This window comes from Triturus cristatus, chromosome 1_2 (genome assembly GCF_964204655.1).
Source record: "Triturus cristatus chromosome 1_2, aTriCri1.1, whole genome shotgun sequence".
Lineage (NCBI taxonomy): Eukaryota > Metazoa > Chordata > Amphibia > Caudata > Salamandridae > Triturus > Triturus cristatus.
In genome coordinates, this window is record NC_140580.1 from 970433773 (window position 1) to 970452648 (window position 18876).

At 42.6% G+C, this 18876-nt stretch overlaps 1 protein-coding gene across 1 annotated transcript in view; it reads right to left on the bottom strand.

The window, feature by feature from the left end:
* Positions 1-10327: 10327 nt before the first annotated feature.
* PRPF4 (pre-mRNA splicing tri-snRNP complex factor PRPF4) overlaps positions 10328-18876 on the bottom strand; it is a 114608-nt gene continuing 106059 nt past the window's right edge. The window contains exons 10-14 of the mRNA XM_085610308.1: positions 17099-17188; positions 14397-14519; positions 13698-13805; positions 13471-13589; positions 10328-10779 (exon numbers count right to left, since the gene is read on the bottom strand). Of these exons, the coding sequence (XP_085466434.1) occupies positions 10586-10779; positions 13471-13589; positions 13698-13805; positions 14397-14519; positions 17099-17188 (634 nt within the window). The 3' untranslated portion in view covers positions 10328-10585. The remainder of the gene's footprint in view (positions 10780-13470; positions 13590-13697; positions 13806-14396; positions 14520-17098; positions 17189-18876) is intronic.

Genomic DNA, 18876 nt, shown 5'->3' on the forward strand with positions numbered 1-18876 from the left:
ACTTATTGAGAGGGCTCCAAAAAGTGCTACCAGGCGAGCCTAGAGCAACAGTGAATGTGCGCGCGCGCGCCGCGCTTTACCGCGATTACTTTCACTTTCGCTGCCGCACGGCATAGCCAATAGGTCTCGCCTTTGGGACCTTATAAGTGTTTAGCCATGCAACAGTTGCATAACTAAATACTTATAAGGTCCCAAAAGCGAGACCTATTGGCTATGCCAAGCGGCCGCGAAAGTGAAAGTGATCGCGATCAAACATCAAAGTGAAAGTAATCGCAGTAAAGTGCGCGCGCCCCGCACATGCACTGTAGCTCTAGGCTGGCCTGGTAGCACTTTTTGGAGCCCTCTCAATAAGTCTCGCCAGACCAGCGCATGCGCTGGGTCAGGTGAGACCTAAAAACGGTCTCAATATGTGTCAATCTTATTTTTCTTCCATGTTTGCTGTTCTTTGCTGCTGGCATACATTAAACAAAACAGAATATGCATAATACCTTTATGTCTTTAACAGATTATTTCTAACTGTTCTCTCACGATAGAGAGAGAGAGAGAGATCCTGGTTTGTTCCCCTTTCCTCGATGGGCCTTTTGGATGATATTATGGAAGTGATTTGCTGTTCTATTGCATTTCTACTGCCACTAAAACTCTTTTTGCGAAAGGGCATTTTCCTATTGTTACTACAACATTTCCCCATCCAGTGCATCTATTCCTTCAGTGTAGATATTTCTAAAATTCTTCAACACCATCATACGGGTCATCGTTGATAGCATGCACTTCTTGTAGCTATCTCTGGAATTTTTCTTCCATTCGAAAGGCGATGTCTCAGAGACCACAGTCGTCTTCAAAATTGGTAAAAATGTAAACCAGAAAAACAAGCATTGGCTTAGCCAATAGGTCTCGCCTTTGGGACCTTATAAGTATTTAGTTATGCAGCACAATATCATTGGTCCAACAGCATCAACTGTTGCATGGCTAAACACTTATAATGTCCCAAAGGCGAGACCTATTGGCTATGCCAATGCTTGTTTTTACTGATAGTGAACTAGCTTTTCTTGGATTCGGGTTCAAATTAAGTACCCTTGGGAAGAATTCCATTTGCAGGATATAGTACACATTTGTTTTGTTATTTTATTACAATTTTTTATGCAGACGTACACCCAAAGTCTTCATGGTGAGATTTTTTCTTTGTTTACCTCACATTGCTGTCCTCTTTAGTAGTTCCCCATAACTAACAAGTACAGCAAAATGAGAGAAACAAAGCTAAAATCTCTCGGTTAACAGTCAGGTCTTCAAGGACTTTCTATAACTGATCGTAGTACGGCCTCTCAGATTAAGTGGGAGGGTGTTCCTGCATTTAGCAATCGAAACCAAAAAACTGCGCCCACCCAGTTTAATTTTTGGGGAGTTATGGGCTCTTTAAAGGTTTGTGGAAGAGCGATGTGATCTGTTGAGGCGGTAAGGAAGGATTCGTTTCTGAATAAAAGCAAGGCAAAGATCTGGAGAGCAGTAACCCAAGTACATTGCGCTTTTTTGTATATAGAGACCCAAAGTAGACTCTTTCAGAGGAGGGGCGAGTGTGGCTCAATCTAGCCCCATCTAAACCCTAGTTGTTAGTAACTTGTAAATTATAAAGAAAATAATATGGAAGGAGAAGGTATTAAGAACTGGCATAATCCAGACTAGAGCCACCTGCGGCTGATACTGCCCATCATTTGCCCTCCAGAGAAGGAACGGGGTACTTTCCTAAGAATTTTCAAGCCATAGCGACATGCAGACTTGTGTTTGTTTTGTGAGAGTCTAGAGACTATTGGGAGGCTTATGCTCTGAACAGAATGGACAAATACTTGGAAGAACCCAGTTCAGACAACCAGTACGACTCAAGCCACAGATCAGCTCGGCCGTTGACCAAAACCAGCTCAGTTTTATTGGCTTTAAGTTTGAGGCTGCTACTGCCCGTCAACTTCCCGATGTCCCTCATTCATTGTTGGAACTGAGCACCAGATAAAGAGGTCTCCTCCTAATCGCAGTTGGTTATGGTCAGTGTAAATGGAGAATGTGGCCTCTTGCTGGATGAAGGTTTGAGCTCTCTTCGGGTGTATACTTTCCAAAATGTAATGTTTCGGATTCTTGGACATGCCTGTAACTATAATAAATCTTAATTTAAAGCTTGGGTTAAAAGTATCAGTTGAAGGGAACCTGGGGGCATATCAGCAACAGACGGCAATAAATATCGCAAAGCGCGCTTAGCGCTTTTATATTTATCGCCGGAAATTATCACCCGGTTAGCGCGTTATTAACAACGCGTTACTCCAGGGCGATAATATTCCAGCGATAAGCAGGGAAATGGGTCAACATCGCTGGAAAACCAGCGATGTTGCACCCAAAATGGCGATAGCCTTGGTGATACGACCCTGTGGTCGTATCACCATAATCCACCTCCCATGTTAGGTATGCCTTAGTCAGGAATTTAACAGACATTAAATTCCTGCGTTAAAGCATAGTTAACACAATGATTATTATAGCTAAGACTCTTTGCTGATATGGCGAAGCTGCCTTAGCGATAATTTCCCATGTAGTTTTCCCAGCCACGCCTACTTTGCATCTCATTAGCGATGTTTATTGCTGAGATGCCAGGCGTTGGGAATTCGGCAGCTAACATGCGCTAATGCATGTTAGCACCGCCTTGTTGATAAGGTGTTAAAATTAACGCCGGTTTAGCGGCAAAAAGTGCTGCTAAAGTGGCTAAAATGCCCTTGATGATATGCCCCCTGATTAGCTAAGGACAATTGGAGAAAGTTGAAATACCAGCCTTTCAGTTGTCGTAACTCTGAGCCATTTAAATCCATTTCCTGCAACTAGAAGCCTGTTTTCAAAATTCTCAGATTGTTACCTATCCCTTGCTAAGTGATAGACCCTAGTACTCCTTTTGCGTTTAGGGATAGTATCATAGGGACGCCAGATTCATAGTCTTTTGGCCCGTGATAGGCCATTTTATAGTCATTTCCCTCTCGATGCTCCCCCATTCCCCACGTCCCACAGACACGCCATGGGGAGATTGAGACTTCCAGAAAAAGGATAAAAGAATGAACCAACGGAGTAACTCAGGCAAACATTGGGCTCCTAACTTAGGTTTCCCAATGCAAAGATAATGGGGACGATTATTAAGAAATTTGAAAATCTACACTTGTGGGTTTGTACCCACATTTGAGTGTAAACGTTTGGATTTGTGGAATTCACTAAGGTTTCGAAAAGTACTTCTGGAAATCTGTGACAGTTCGAGCTTTCCTAGAGTATTTATAGAAAGGTTTTGGGAATACCCATTTATATTCATGCAAAGCCATGCTGCATGTTTAGTTGTACAATTGACCATGTGAAAATCGCTTCACATTAGTGCAACTGCAAAATATTTTTCCCTGGGGGGGAATCCCCTTTCCCTAAACCCTCTTCAATTAATGGGGTGTCCCCTGCCCATCCTGAACATGGAAAGGGATATACTCCTGCCCATGACAGGTATAAATCTGTCTGTTTCCAGTGTGGCTATAGGTTGAGTAAAGTTTGTGAAGAATCACAAGAATGTGGGTGTAGTGGCCCTGAACGCCCATTCCCTTCCTCTGGGTGTAGATTTTACTGCGCCGTTACATTACACCATACTGGTTTATTATTACATATGAGTAAATTGATTTAGGAAGGCCGCTTCATTTTGAGAATAGCAAGACTGAACTTGCACTCATAAATCTAGCCACTTGCTGAATTTACACATGCAAATAGCCTTGTGATTCGGATCCTATCTATCCTGACATATCTACAATCACACTGCAGAATCAAGGGTAGGTCCAATGCAGAGTTGAAGTCTCACATAAGACGGTTGGTTCTAATCTAGGACCAGGACCACCTTATTGCCGTAAATGTCCTCGCACATCAAAACTGAAATACAATTCCATGCACCACTATCACCAAAGCCATATCGCAGCGTGGCTGCTGGATCACCAGCATATTCCATTAGGAACACTGGTGATCTTGTCTCACCGGTCCTCATTCGATCAGTGCAGAGCTCTCGTGCACAAGGAGTGTTATTTATGCAAATTAGCAAGAAATAAATCCTGGAGTCCTTTAGTGAGTAAAATCTCACCCACTTCTGTTGCAACAGGAAATATGAAAGAAGCCAAGAGTACATGTACATCAGACCCCTAATCTGCCTTCGAGGGAGCAGCCTTCAGCGTGGCAAAATATACTTTTGGTGCCCCTGTCATACTTCACAACTCACCTCCCAGTGTAGCTAAAGCCCAACAACCACATTGCGATTGTAGTTATGCAAGTTAAATAAAGATCCACCTACCATTGATGGTAACCCTTGCTCTCTGTCCATCACAAGCATATTCTGTGCTTCTGAAAGCTTATACATAGGCTTTGTGGTAGCATCAGTCATATTCCAGGCCTATGCCACTGAAATGCTGCTATAGTGGTCAGTGGGTTCTATATCACATCTCCTGTCTCTCTATTTAGCATGTCCTTGCCTTTCTAACTGTTATGTTACTGGGATGTTAAAAAGGGCCAGACTGAGGAAGGACCCTAGTGGGAATCCTCAAAGGATGGGGCGGGTCTACTTTGATAGGAGAGAGTTGGATGGATTGGGGCCTTACAGAATGGAACGCCTGGAACCACTGAAGGTCTTTAAAATATATGCCAATCTTGTGCATATTTTTATTATTATGGCATGTGACACCATACCAAATACTGCAGAGAGGTCGATGAGGGATGCTGGCCCGTCCTCATCAGACTTAGCCTAATATGGTTGGTGTCTGCCAATAGGGCAGTCTCAGTACTGTGAGCAGCCCTAAACCCTGACTGTGAAGGGTCCAGAATGTCGTTCTTTAAATAAGATACTAGCTGTACGTTTATAAGTTTTTCAAGGATTTTGGCGGGGAAAGGGAGGAGAGAGATAAGATAGCGATTAGACCGAAAGGTCAGCAGAAGGCTTCTTAGGTAGGACTAGAACACTGGCATGTTTCCAGGAAGTTGGTGGCGTGAAAAGGCAGGTTGAAGTGGTTGGTCAGGTTGAAGAGGTTAGCATTGGAGGAAATTATGTCGGGCAGGGGTCATCGGGGAACATGATCTTATTTATTACATGGATTTCTTCTCTTCTGAAGAGGTGATGCCTTAGTTCACAAGGGTACAGTTGAGCTATTTGGCTGCTAGTTTTAGCATGAATTCCCATACATATCTGTCAACTTGCTCGAGTTTCTCTCAGCCTATCTGGAGTTTTTAACAAACTAACCTATGCTGAGCATTGTAGTTTCACTGTACCCATTTTCAGTTTGGGCCTTTTACCAACCCTCTAACATTTTGCTATTTCAATCCCCATTTTAACGCGAAATTAGTCAAGCTCCATGATAACTTCTATTGCCAAAGTAAGTGCTCTAAAAAAGTAGAAAGTCTCAGTACCAGATTTGTTCATTATCTTTTGAGCGCAGATTTTAATTAATGCTGCCTGGCTATTGGCTTTCTGCAACACTATGTCATTACATACCTGGGAGTGCCTCCATGTGTAGCTGTGGAGTGGTCTCAACTTTTGCTACCTGCTGTGTGCCAACAGAAAGCATTGACTGCAACCAAAAAAGTGGCCCAGCCCTTCCTGGTGACCTCTTATAACACTCCTGTGGCTTCCCCACCATATCCCCCCACCCAAGACGTCCTTAGGTAACGTAATGCATAGCACTGCCTTGCATTACTTTGTGTCTGGGAGGCATTCCAGGGGTGGCGCATGGGCGTTCCCGTACATCAACCCATGGACTTTGACCAAAACCCAGATTTACCAAAGTCTCTAAACCTGGGTTTGCGCCAAAATGGTGCACCTACCCGATGGTGGAGTAACAAGGAGAAATATCTTTATTTCTGCTCGTTACTTCCTCTTTTCATTTGTGGGAGGAATAACCCTTTAACAATAGTGTTTGTGCAGGAAGGTATACCTTCCTGCACAAAAATGATGTGTACCACAACACAGACACCTTTGCATCGTGGTACAAGTTTACCTGTGTTGACGCTAGGCTGCCACAAGTGCAAAGAAAGGATGCAGTTGCACAGATGCAGCTCATCTGAAAGACTGATTTCAAGCATGCTTGGGTACTAAACACCCAGCTTGAAACTCCGGAAAACTGGTCCAAATTCAAAGGAGGCCAGATATCCTAACAATTTACCACCTACTCCTAACAGTGGTCTACTACTGCATTTTTGTCGAAATTGATGTTGTTCACCTTGTTTCAAAGTCCATGAATGAAACTGCTAGGACAACAAATTGTACTGCGTGGGATTAGGCTACGGACCAGGAACCTAACATACAGGTCACAGTCAGGCATGCCCATATCAGCTTGGCAGTACTGACCTATGTCCTTATGCATGGACGTGCCAGCGCCAGATAGGATTTGGGAATATTGTCCATCAACCTCAATGCTAAGATTCTCATCTAGAGGTCGTCACTATTGGAAAACCTGTACAAAATGTTAAGTTAATGGATTCCTGCATATTTAACACAATTTTTGTTTCGAGAATTTTTTTTATCACAAACAAGAAATGTGCTACTATCATATAATAAAACCCTGCCTGTCAGCATGTTTCAAGTTGCTTAGGTTCAGAAAGGATATGGCTGGGCAGTTCATGCTGGGCTGTTCCCTTTAGAGTAGGATCAAGACTGATTTGCATATGCTGGGTCCAAACTGAGGTGGCATGGTGGGCGAAAAATTATGGACTAGGATGCGGAACGAGTGATTGCTAGTGGCTGAGATTAATTCAAGCATTCCATCCACCACTTTGTTGTTGTTGCAGCTGATGCCACAAGTATGCCCAGACGTGGGTAAATTGCTCACCGTACCTCTTAACGCAAGCTATACCTAGTTAATGAGCCCTAACCAGAGTGAAACAGGTGCTAGATTGATTGTATTCCTGTTCAGGAAGGATCGGGCCTGGAAGTTTGGGCTGGACTGTTCCCATTGGAGCAGGGTCAAGACTGATTTGCATATGACTGGGTCCAAATTGAGGTGGCATGGTGGGGGAAACAATTGACTGGGATGTGGCCAGAGCAATTGTCAGTGGCTGAGATTAATTGTAGTATTACATTCATCACCTTGTTGTAGTCGATGCCTCAAGTACAACAGTTATGCCAAGACATGGATCCAGTGTTCATTGTGCCATTGGAACCAAGCTATGCCTAGCTGATGAGCCCTAATCAGGGCAAAACTGGTCCTAGGTTGCTTGTGTTCCGGAAGGATGTGGCCTTGCAGTTCGGACTGGACTGTTCCTATTGGAGCAGGGTCAAGACTGATATGGCTGGGTCTTAACTGAGGTGGCATGGAGGGAGAAAAACAATGGACTGAGATAGGGCCCGAGCGATTGCCAGTGGTCGAGAGTAATTCAAGCATTCCATCCATCACCTTGAACCAAGCTATACCTAGCTGATGAGTCGTATTCACTGTGAAACTGGTGCTAGGTTGCTTTTGTTACAGTTCAGGTAGGCTCTGGCCTAGCAGCTCGGGCCGGATTGTTTTCACTGCAGCAGGGTCAAGACTGATTTGCATATGGCTGGGTCTAAGCTGAGGCAGCATGGTGGGCGAAAAGCGAGGGACTGAGATGCGATCCGAGGGATTGCCAGTGGCTGAGATTAATTCAAACATCCCATCCATCACCTTGTTGATAAATGCAAAGAGCTTAGGGAATATCAATATTCACATGTTATTTGCCTACTTAAATCTAAATTTGATTCAATGTTTCAATCCCAGTTGCACCAACGTTAATATTGGAATAGTGCGATGACCCGGAATGGCACGATTTCTTTTGTAGAGGGCCTATGTTACTGTCCTTGCAGATGGATTTGGCAGCATGCACCAGATATTCATGTTTTTACTATGATAGTACACAGGCAGTAAAAACGGAACTATTTAAAGCACTGGAGGTAGATCGCAAGATGTATAAGAGGTGGGAGAAAAAAAGAGACACAGGTTGATGAAGCAAGACTGTGCATTAAAGGCAGATTGTTAATGCACTATGCATGAACCAATTTTGCCGCACAACTGAAGCTTATACAAGTGCGCAAAATAACTCAAGTGTAATCTGAATACTGAAAATCCCTGATCCAAAATTCATTATAGAAGGGGAGACACAGAGAACTGCCAGGCTCCTTAAGCACCAGACTCCAAGTGTGGTGTGCCAAGAAGCTTGTTGGTTTTTGGAGTGATCCAGTGCAACTCACTCCTGGACCTTTTTTACGTTACAACAGGAAAACCCTCAAAAGCAAGGTTACCTGAGGGATGACTCTGCTACCTAGACCTCATTTTGTAACATCCGTGTAACTTGAAAAACAGCTCTGCGATATGAGGTCTAAAGCTGTACATTGTGCTTAACCTGAAAGATAGCTTAGTAGTCTATGTCCAGAGCCTTTGCGATATCTCAACGGCATTGAGAAAGCATTGGGTGGCATGCTGGGTGATGTGGCAATCAAGGTTTTTACTACACCACTGTCAAGGATACTCATGTCACTGGTATGTCTTTGTATCTGGCAGAAGACAAAATGAGAAGTATAACAGGGAAGGCAACACATGCCACCTTTCTCAGATCACAAAATATGGATTTCTGGAAAGCTGGCTGCCTGGTTTTCCTCCTTCCCGGCTGTTCCCAGTATCTTTCTTTATCCCCCCCCTCCCCACTGCTCCCAGAGCTACACAATTAAAGTCCTCCAAGGCTCTTCTTTATTGACCCTTTTGTTTAATACATAGGTGCGACCTCTAGCCAGCTCTTTAGGTCTTATAGCTGTTTCGTGCAATCATAAGTTTGAAAATACGCAGCTTATCACGCACCTCAATCAGGCAGCCGCAGGCTCGCTGTGAACGCTTAGTTACTGTCTATGGATTATTCAGGTCTGAAATGTGCGAATACTATGTAAACTACCTTAAACGTAATGGAAACAAAACTGAGCCGCCACTGAAGGATCACAGGCATGAATCCATCTGTCCCCCACAGCCAGGAGTAGCTTTTACCCCTAAGAATAAGACGATTTTATGCAGTAAGAACAGATTTCACAATGTGCAATGAAGGAGTGAAATAAATGTCATCAAGTAAGATCCATTTGGCACAAGGGACTGCATTATATGTTAGACACTAATCTGCTATTAGGAAAGATAGTGATGGTAGTATTGGCATCTCCTACGGCTCCATAATGAGGAAAATAAATTGATTGACTAATTGTATCCGAGGGATGCCAATCCTTGGGAGTAATTCAGCCCTTTAGCCCTTACATGTCGCCTACACATGAACGTTTTAACTGAGGGAAACATCAGCAAATATATACTGAGCATGAACATCTTTTAGATACTTGACTACTTCAGACCCATCTTAAAAGGGTACAGTATTTCCACCAAGTCTTTTTTTAACCAGATCAGGTGTAGACCCCCAATCCCAGTAGCTAATAAATTAATAGTACAAAAGGACTAGTTGGCAAAGAAAAACAAGCATTGGCATAGCCAATAGGTCTCGCCTTTGGGACCTTATTTGTGCATAACTAAATACTTATAAGGTCCCAAAAGTGAGACCTATTGGCTATGCAAAGCGGCCATGCGGCCGCGAAAGTTAAAGTGATCGCGATCACGCTCAAACATCAAAGCGGCTAAAGTGAAAGTAATCGCGGTAAAGCATGGCGCGCGCGCCTGCGCACATGCACTGTAGCTTTAGGCTGGCCTGGTAGCACTTTTTGGAGCCCTCTCAATAAGTCTCGCCAGACCAGCGCATGCGCTGGGTCAGGCGAGACCTAATGAAATGGGGTTTGGGGAAGACAACGCAATTGGCAGGTGAAAGAGGGTGGGACCAGTGGGAGGGGTAATATGGGAAAGTGAATCAGGTTTGAAAAGGTAAGGTGGAGGCAATGTGAGGAGAAGGGAGCTGAGGGCACGGCTCAGAACAAAATGTGAGTAAAATCAACTAATTTTGGAGAAAAAGAGCTTGACATGACTCAAGCTCCTGAAAAGGCACTTTCGCCAAATAAAACAAACGGGGACCTTCACAAATTGTGTATGATCTAGGCTGGAAATAAATGAGACTGCTGGAGTCTTTAGAAACATAAAAGTACCTTTTTCATAGCCATACAAGTCACTTAGATTTTCGGGGTTCAACACTGATGGCAAGTAAAAGTGATTTACTTTTAATATTGGTATTCTCGATTGCTGGTATTCTCTCTGAATTCGTGATACGGTTGTTACTCCTGCGCAGAAATCAGAGAGAATCCCATAACAGACATTTATTTTGGTAGCATGGCTGACAAATTTCCTAATGGACGAAAGTTTTTAAATTAAAATAGAGAAATAATAATTTTATTAAAAATGAGTCCTTAACACTGAAGCTCAACACATATTCCAAAATAAACGAACTTTTAGGACTTAGTGTAAGACATGGCAGCTACGGTCCACCGACAGTAAATGCTGCACTTGTAGAAGTTCCTGGCTTCCAAAGCAGGAAAGGAAGCAGTTGTTAATCTCATCTCCAAAACCACAAAGTCCTCGCCACTCTTCAGTTCACTGTCCATACACTTGTCAACGGCAGACTCAGTGGCCACCTATTCTGACATCCAGAGCTTGAAGGTCCTGTCGTATGAGCATGTAGCGATCAATTGTCCATCTGCAGAGACGTCTAGGCCCATTACTTTGCCCACGTGTCCGGCCAGTGTTTTCATCGGGGACCAGCTCGGGTGGCACCAGATCTTTGCAGTATTATCATAGGCTGCTGTTACCAGGTAGTTGCCACTGGTAGCTATATGGTAGACATAAAGAGAAGTTATTGACCTTTGTTTTTTTCTGCTGAGTAAATCTACTTTCAGAAACAGAAATAATGACAGTCTTGGAAATACCCTGATGTGGCCTTAATAGCGTCAAACTAAAACATTTTGTTTGCTTAATAACATGACCCTTCTTACAGGATCCATTCCTGTAATGTACTTTGAAGAAAACACTTTGCATTTAGCTAAAACATTCTCACAAAGTTTATGTGTTAATCATTTGCAAAATCTGCAGGCAATTAAAAGGTACGGAACACTGAAAGATCGCTTTTATTTTTTTTTTTAAGTTACAAAAAGTAGGTTAATTGCTTCCTAGACATGTTGGCTAAAGTGCAGGCAGTGTAGAGTCTGAGCTAGACAATAATAAAAGTTAGTTTTGAACTCCATTCCTTAGAACCAGGTACATAACGTCTTCAATATGTATGTCAAGAAAAGGGAAACACTTGTCCTTTAATCTTTTGATAAGGGTAATTCCTGTGTTTTGGAGGAGAGATGCTGCTGCAATCTGATGACTGTGAAAAAAGAGGAGGTAGAGCCAGTCAGACCATGTGCAGGACTATGGTTACTGAGAGAGAGGAAAGAGCTAGCCCTTCCATCATAACAAATGTGAGAGATGATCCACGATATTGATCCTAGATGTTGGAAGAAGCCGCATCCTGGAGGTGCAGCGGTCTGAAGCGGGGCAATAGGGAATGAGTCCAGTGAATATAAAAAGGTATCCTTGCTGCTTTGGCATCGCGTAACCAGACAAAAGAGGGAGAAGAGCCTAAGATCTAAACATGGTTAGACGGTGAATGCAAAGTACTGGCGGCATGCAGGCCTCTTCCCTATGACTAGAATCCTTAGGGGACACGACTTGTGGTGATCTGGCGAATGTAGAGAAGTAGCTAACTACTCACGTGAGCACTAACCATAAAGAAACACATCAAACTTACTGCATGTGGACAGCTCAAAACAGTGTGCAAAAACAGCCCCATGAAGCAGGTGGGAAGTTAAAGGTGTGTGAGTAGGCCACGCTCCTCCTAATTGGGGTGATATATGAACCAATCAATATCCCACAACAGGGGTTTCAAATAAAGTTTCCTTCGAGGGTGACGTACATAAACCAATGGATGCCACAGTGGATGAAAGGAGACAGACTAAACATGGTACTTGATTTTGGAGCCTGAAGAAACAGATGGAGGAGGGGATGAGGGGTGCGCCGGGTAGCTTTGCAATCTCAGTCAAAGAGTTACTGTTTGTAGATATCTATAACGTGAGGCTTGGCCAGTTTTAGGCAAGGGTGATTCGAGATATTTGATCAATTAAGCAATCTTTAGAGATGAAGAGCTAGATACACACCTTTCTGCTGTTATCCCTTTACATTCCTCTATACTTATAGCTGTGAAAATGGTGGTGTACTCAAGGCGATAAAAAAGAGACAGTTACAGAAAACACAAGTGGAGTTTATACTATTAAGTTTGCAGAGAAGAGCGGTTTGTACTTATGGAGTCGTATGCATACATATATACATGTAGTTACAAAGCCTAATTACAGTACCCTTTTCAATTTAATAAAAAGAATAACACGCTAGAGTAAATCAACCCATTCATGGAACTAGAAAACACGAACAAATTGCCACGGATGGAGCCTGTCATTTCCCTCCTTTCGGAAAGCATCATGGTTGGCAGGGGTCTTGATTTTTATTGCTCCAGCTAGAGAGGCCCTGACTTCCCACCACTGCACAAAGTGTTAGACAGACACTGGGCTCCGTGAGCTAGTAGGTGTTATCGATCTGGACTTCTGGAGAAGCTTTCCTGCACCAGCACTGAGAAGTGTCCAACTCAAACGTGGTGTCCCCCCCCCCCCCCCTTGCTGTGGGGTTAAATGTAAAGTATTAAGGGCATAGGATTAGATTATAGGGGTTACGGGTATAGAGTTAAGGATTTATGGTATAGGGGGTTAATGGTGTGGCACGTAGGGTTAATGTTATGAGGGTTAAGAGGTTAGGGTAAGGGTACAGAGTTAACTGGTATGATGACTTCTTTAGTGTCAAAAACATTTATAGCCCACCTATAGGAGCAAAATAAGTGTTACTTTTCACAGTGTCACTGGACTGGATTAATTCAAATGAAACACACTTCAGTTTCTAAGTGATGCACTTAGAAGTGTTAAAAATACTCTGATGCTATTTTTCAATAAAACTATTTGAAGTACTGAGGTACTGCCCCATCGCACATAAACACTAGAAAACTATTTTGGGTTATCTCTTGATCATAGTAGGTGGTTGAACCTTCCGATTTGTTTCACGTTTGTGTAAATAAAGACGGTTTCCTGTTTAATTAAATAGCGCTGACTCAGACACTAAAGTTCCCTAGGTGCTATTACTGTGTCATGTTGGATTCAAATCCGGGAGGAATCATAGACTGCTTGACCTGGCGACCTTTCAAGAGGCAGCTGTACAACAGCTACTTCATTAGCCTATAGGAACATTAGAGGACCTGAAGCATTGGGATCCCACTGGTAAATGACATCACCCACCTTAAGTACCCACCACGGGCCCTGCCAAGTAACCAGTGAGTGCTAGGAGTCCAAAGACCAGGCCTCAACACAGACGTTCACTTCATATATTGCCTCGAGCATTATACAAGCAAAAAAACCAAAATATATTCTGCAGTGATCCTTACGTTCAAACCTCACACCAGTGATCAGATTATGGTGGGCAGGGATGGTGTATATGCACTTCCTGTGCCGCAGATCCCAGACTTTACATGTGTGGTCGCCGCTGCCTGTTGCCACATGATATCTGAGAAAAGAAAGGGTGACGATCATTTCAAAACATCTTATTTACATGAATCATCATTTAAAGCAGCAAAGCAGATGATTCACTGACCAGGTAGAAGCCAGTACCTACCCATTGGGGGAGAATGCAGTGGCATATATTTCCTTTAGGTGGCCTTCCAAGAACATGATGCAGCGGCCAGTTCGGAGGTCCCAGAGTCTGCCGAAGGCATCCATACCCCTGCACAGGGAAAGAAGTAAAGATGAGGCCCCCCTACATAAGTCGGGAAAAGCAGCAATGATTCACACAAAATAGCTTAACTATCCTCTCCGCCCCCATTGTCTACTAATTGAATATGGAAATATACATACCACTGAAAGGACAAGTTAAACAGTTGTTCTTCCTATTACTATCTATGGGGATTTTATAGCAAAGATGCGGGCAAGGACAAGTAAATAAACCTCAGCCATTATTGTGAGAAAAAGGATGGAAAACATTGTAGTTCTTAACAGGATACTCTAGAAATCTTTGAATGAGCTTATGCCAAAAGCTATCTGATTTTTACAATCCTTCACTATCAATTAGTTCCACACACCACAGTTAATACTGACAACAGCTTCCAAAAGGTCGATGATAGCTGCAAATACAGTATCTTCAAGTAATATATTCCACAATAAGCTGTCTTCTCGCATGATAATGATTTAATCACAACTCTTTCTTTAGCAACAGAACAAGGATTTGGCAACATATTTCTTTAAGCAAAACACCCATGACTACCCTCAAGGGATGCATATTCCTCCCTTTTCCTACAAACTACTTACGACGTCTTACCCTGTTCCCACCAGTGAGCCATCCGGGTGAAAGGAGATATCGTAAACTCCCTTGCTGTGTCCTTCCTGGTGCAAGATTTCCTCTTGAGCTTCAAGGTCCCACAGACGCCATGAGTGATCATAGCTGTAAATGGGCAACAAAGTAGGTTACTAAAGAAAAGGAGAGACAACAGTAGTTGCTGGGCCCAAAGACAAACTGTTAAAACCCCCAAATCCAGCTGGTATATAAATAGCTTTGGAGAAGGAACAATTTGAGGAAACAAGTGTACGAGTTTTGAGCTATGATTGACTAAACTCATTAAAATCACAGCTAATACTATATAGCAAATGAGTTTTCCATAAGATCCTTAACCTGACAAAAATCCTCCAATCGAACCTATTTGAAGATGGGCATTCAATGTCAAGACCGCACCATACTCTTGATGCAATAATACAAAAGTCTTTATCAAGAGATCCCAGGATACTTGTCAGAAAATTAAAAGTACCAACAATGCCAGGGAAAGGTCATTGAAACAGTACTTATTTAGTATTACTTGAGGACACCAGCAAACAAACTAAAAGTAGCAAACATGTTACAGCAAGCTACCTGCAGCAGTCTTCATGCAGGATTACCAAAGACATCTCCAGCTCTTACAAACTGAACTGGTATCACACACAGTTTACAGGTTTATCTCAGCCTCTGTCATACTGCGTAAAATCGTGGGGGGAAACAATAACCATCATGTGTAAACCCAGGACCCACTGGAAGTGTTTATCGTGAACACCTTGTCCATTGCTGTTAGCATATAAAGCGCATCACCTTGTTCCATAAGGGTTACTGGTTTTACTGCACTGGTATGTGAGATTTTGCATAATCACCTAGTCTAATGTACTTTAAACTGTTACATGTGGAATTTTGTGGCCCTTTTTTGAGACAGACGCTCTCCACTAGGGCTACTGCTCCGATAGGTTCCTTCCTACAGTACTTGGGTCTGAGGACTTCCTATACATATGCACTGTGGTAGGCACCAGTTTTTATTAGCTTTGATGTATTTTATCTTTTTGCCTTTTCCTGTTTTTTTTGTTGTCATAACTATGTCATCAAATGTGTGATTTTATCCTGTATGGTTTTATCTATTGAGTGGCCTGTCTTTAATGATATTGCTGTAGTTGACTTATTATACCGGTATTGAAATGTTTTACACTTGTATGACTTTATTATGCAGGGTTACCGACAAATGAACTGGTGAAACTTTCTTTTTAAATGCTAATTTGATTTTTTGTAACATTTTTTAATTTGTACTATCATAGATATAATGTTTGTATTTCGTGCTATTATGGTTTCAAAACTGAATAAAGATTTGATACTACTACTTCCACCACCAAAGACAACAATCTAAAAACACAGTTCAGCTTATTGGGCGCCTAGAAAAACAGACCGCGTTCCAGAGACTTGCACTGCACTGTTTCAAGTAGTATTTTGGGGCATGTGATTGTTAAAAGGCTGCCTGCCTCACAGACAATACCTCATATGGGTTTGTGCTTTACACCTAGAAATTTCATTCAGGCTATATTATACTAAGACCGCAGCAAAGGTCTGAGAACCTGAAAAGGTCTACGTTTAGACTTGACAGTTTTGAAAAAGAAAGCTTCTTTCTTCACACTCCAACAATTTGAAGGTAACTAAGAGGGGGTATACGAAGACACTGGTCGACAAGCCTCAGTAAATCTTTAAGATGGCATCTGTTCACCTAGGAAGAACTACATCCATTTCCCCCTCATCTATTTCTCCACAAAACGTTGTACAGCGCTTAGAAATGCCTCTGTCTGCAGTGAAGGAGATAGAAATGCTTGCAATTGCTCAATCATAGGTTACCATTGTCCAGTCTCCTCCATCTACCAAGTCAAGACCTTGTCAATGGGGCTATCCCAAGAAATCAGGTGGAAAGAAAAAACAATCCAATCAGGGAGAAGATACATAAACCAAAAAATGTCAGCAGTATATTAAACGGCCATGTATCTAGCTCTATTCCGTCACTTGTGTCATACTGAAGTTACAGGAATTCTATGCATGTTCAAAAAACTGTAATTGAAAAACAACATTTGTGCTTTAGTGCCAAAGATTGGAAGTCTAAAGGTTCTTGCTAATATCCCCATTCAATGGTATTCATTTAAATGATCACAGAAATGAGTAGGCCGACTTGATCTTGCCAGAAATCGAACCTGTAACTTTCAGTTTCCACGCTGCAGGTGTAATTCATATCAAAATCCTCTCTTTGTAGATGATTAGGGCAGAGAGTGGAAAACAGAGAACCTTTCCATGATTCACAATAATGTCCTTGGATATTGGTCGAAATGGGGGTCTGATTGGACCAGCTATTCACTGCCTTCTTCTGTAAGCAGTCTGCCATAGCTTGGCCCCAGACCGATAGTAAACCAACCAATGGATTGCAAACTGGCCTTGAAGTGTGGCAGTCAACCTGCCTGGAATCTCTATGAAAATTACTGCAAGAAGTTGCAAGGTTCATGCAGTAATTTGTCCAAGACTTGAGATATCTGAAATGGAACAGTACCCTGCCTTCCCTTGTCCCTAATTCCAAAATTCCCAAAAGGTAACACGTCAAAAGAACTAAAATAAAAAGGTCACTTATAGTGTAATACCATGTACAACACAAAGCTGAAAATGAATCAACAAAGGGAATAGAAAAAATCTAGAATTCCTACCAGGTGGTGCCAAGGAATCTTCCAGAAGGATGCCATGCCACTCGTGCAACTCTCATTGAATGACCTTCAATATCTGCAACAGGTTCATCACTAAAAGAAAAAACACAGAGCGAGTGTTTGCTGGTTCTATACATTGCCTCAAGTTCATCAATGTCAAATGCCTAGGCGTCCGAAGAATGGATGAGCACTGTTTCCACCAGCCCAAAACATTCCATCGCGATGGGTACCCTAAGGAAGGTCTACAGAATTGAACTCACATCCAGACATGGAATTTATCAATAAAATGTACATTGAATTGCTAAAGACGTACTAGGAAAACGTTCCAATCAAAACACCAATGAGGCACAAGCTTTTGCAGGGGCAGAGATGAAGGGAATGGCTGTGCTTTCGCTTTGTCTTGCAGGAAATCATGGTGTTAATTTACTATCATTTGGCTCAGAAGTAACTGCCTACTCACCACCCGCCTGAGCAGGCAGACGGGTTGCTGCCGTATTGGCTAAGGGAAGGTGCACACCACCCATTTGTCACCAAACTGGGGGGGCATTTCAGAGCACCTCCTTGTGACTGGAAGGCACGCACTGATAAAGGGGTGATTTCAAAATGGCAGCCCAACTGCAACCCATAACTAGGACTCTGCACTTTCACTTAGCAGGTCCATGTGGCACGCAGGCAGCTACTCTGCAAGATATAATGACCTGACCTTGTAGGATTTCAGAGGCTTACTCTGGTCAATGAAAGCCATCAATGAGCATATGAACCAGCTGCTTGTATCTGAACTTCATTTCTGAGTCCTTCGAAGCAGATGAGTTTACCACACGTAGCAGGCACTCTGCCTTTGGCATATTCATGATAAACTCCTTCCCCAAGAGGAAAAAGGATTCTTTCACGGCATGTTGACAAGAGACGTTTCATACCTTGCCAAAGCCAATTACTTGTGGTAATGTGTATCCCAGGAGGGAGAATGAGTCACGAAGAGATACTGCAGAGAGCCTTCACCGTAATAAGTGTCGTTGAGCAGGCAACGTGGAACTGCCTTTGTAATGATTTCAGTGCATGCTGAGACATACTCGCAGCCTTCTTTGCTGTTTAATGTCTAACATCGTTTCAAAATTCTTAAGACCACAACATTAAAGAAAAACACTAGGTTTACGGACAAGCACAAAAAAATGTTGCAGCAATGTTAACAAGCATTGGCAATGTTAATAGGTCTAGATTATAAATGAAAGTCACTCTTAAGTCAATGGTGAGTTTAGGCACTTAATAACTCCTCTACATGCACTCTGTCACTCATCCTTGCAGTCATGAATCCATCCACGCCTCGACCCAACACTATTTCTTGTATCTGCCCACTCACCTATCCACAATAAAATCTTCAAATTCAACAAGCATAAGCAACATAGTAAAAAGAATACAAGTGGAAAAAGGAAAAATGCTCAAACGTGACGCAGGCATATGCGTGCAATTTATTTATTTTTTTAACTAAAAAACTAGGGGGAAGACCATCATCTTGGAAAGGGATTGTACATAGTGTATCACTGTTTCAAAGTTCCAACATGGCGGCCAAATTAAAATGCAACAGCTTGGCAGACTCGGAATGATAAAGCAATGCTACATTATACACAATACTCTTCCAAGTTCGCACTCCGTAAACATCACACTGGGAGGCCATGTTGGAATGGTGTGTTGCATACGGTGTCATTCCTTACTGATCAAAGATAGCTGATGTTGCTTCTATACGTGGCAGTCATCAGGGCACAAAAACAATCTATTATGAACAA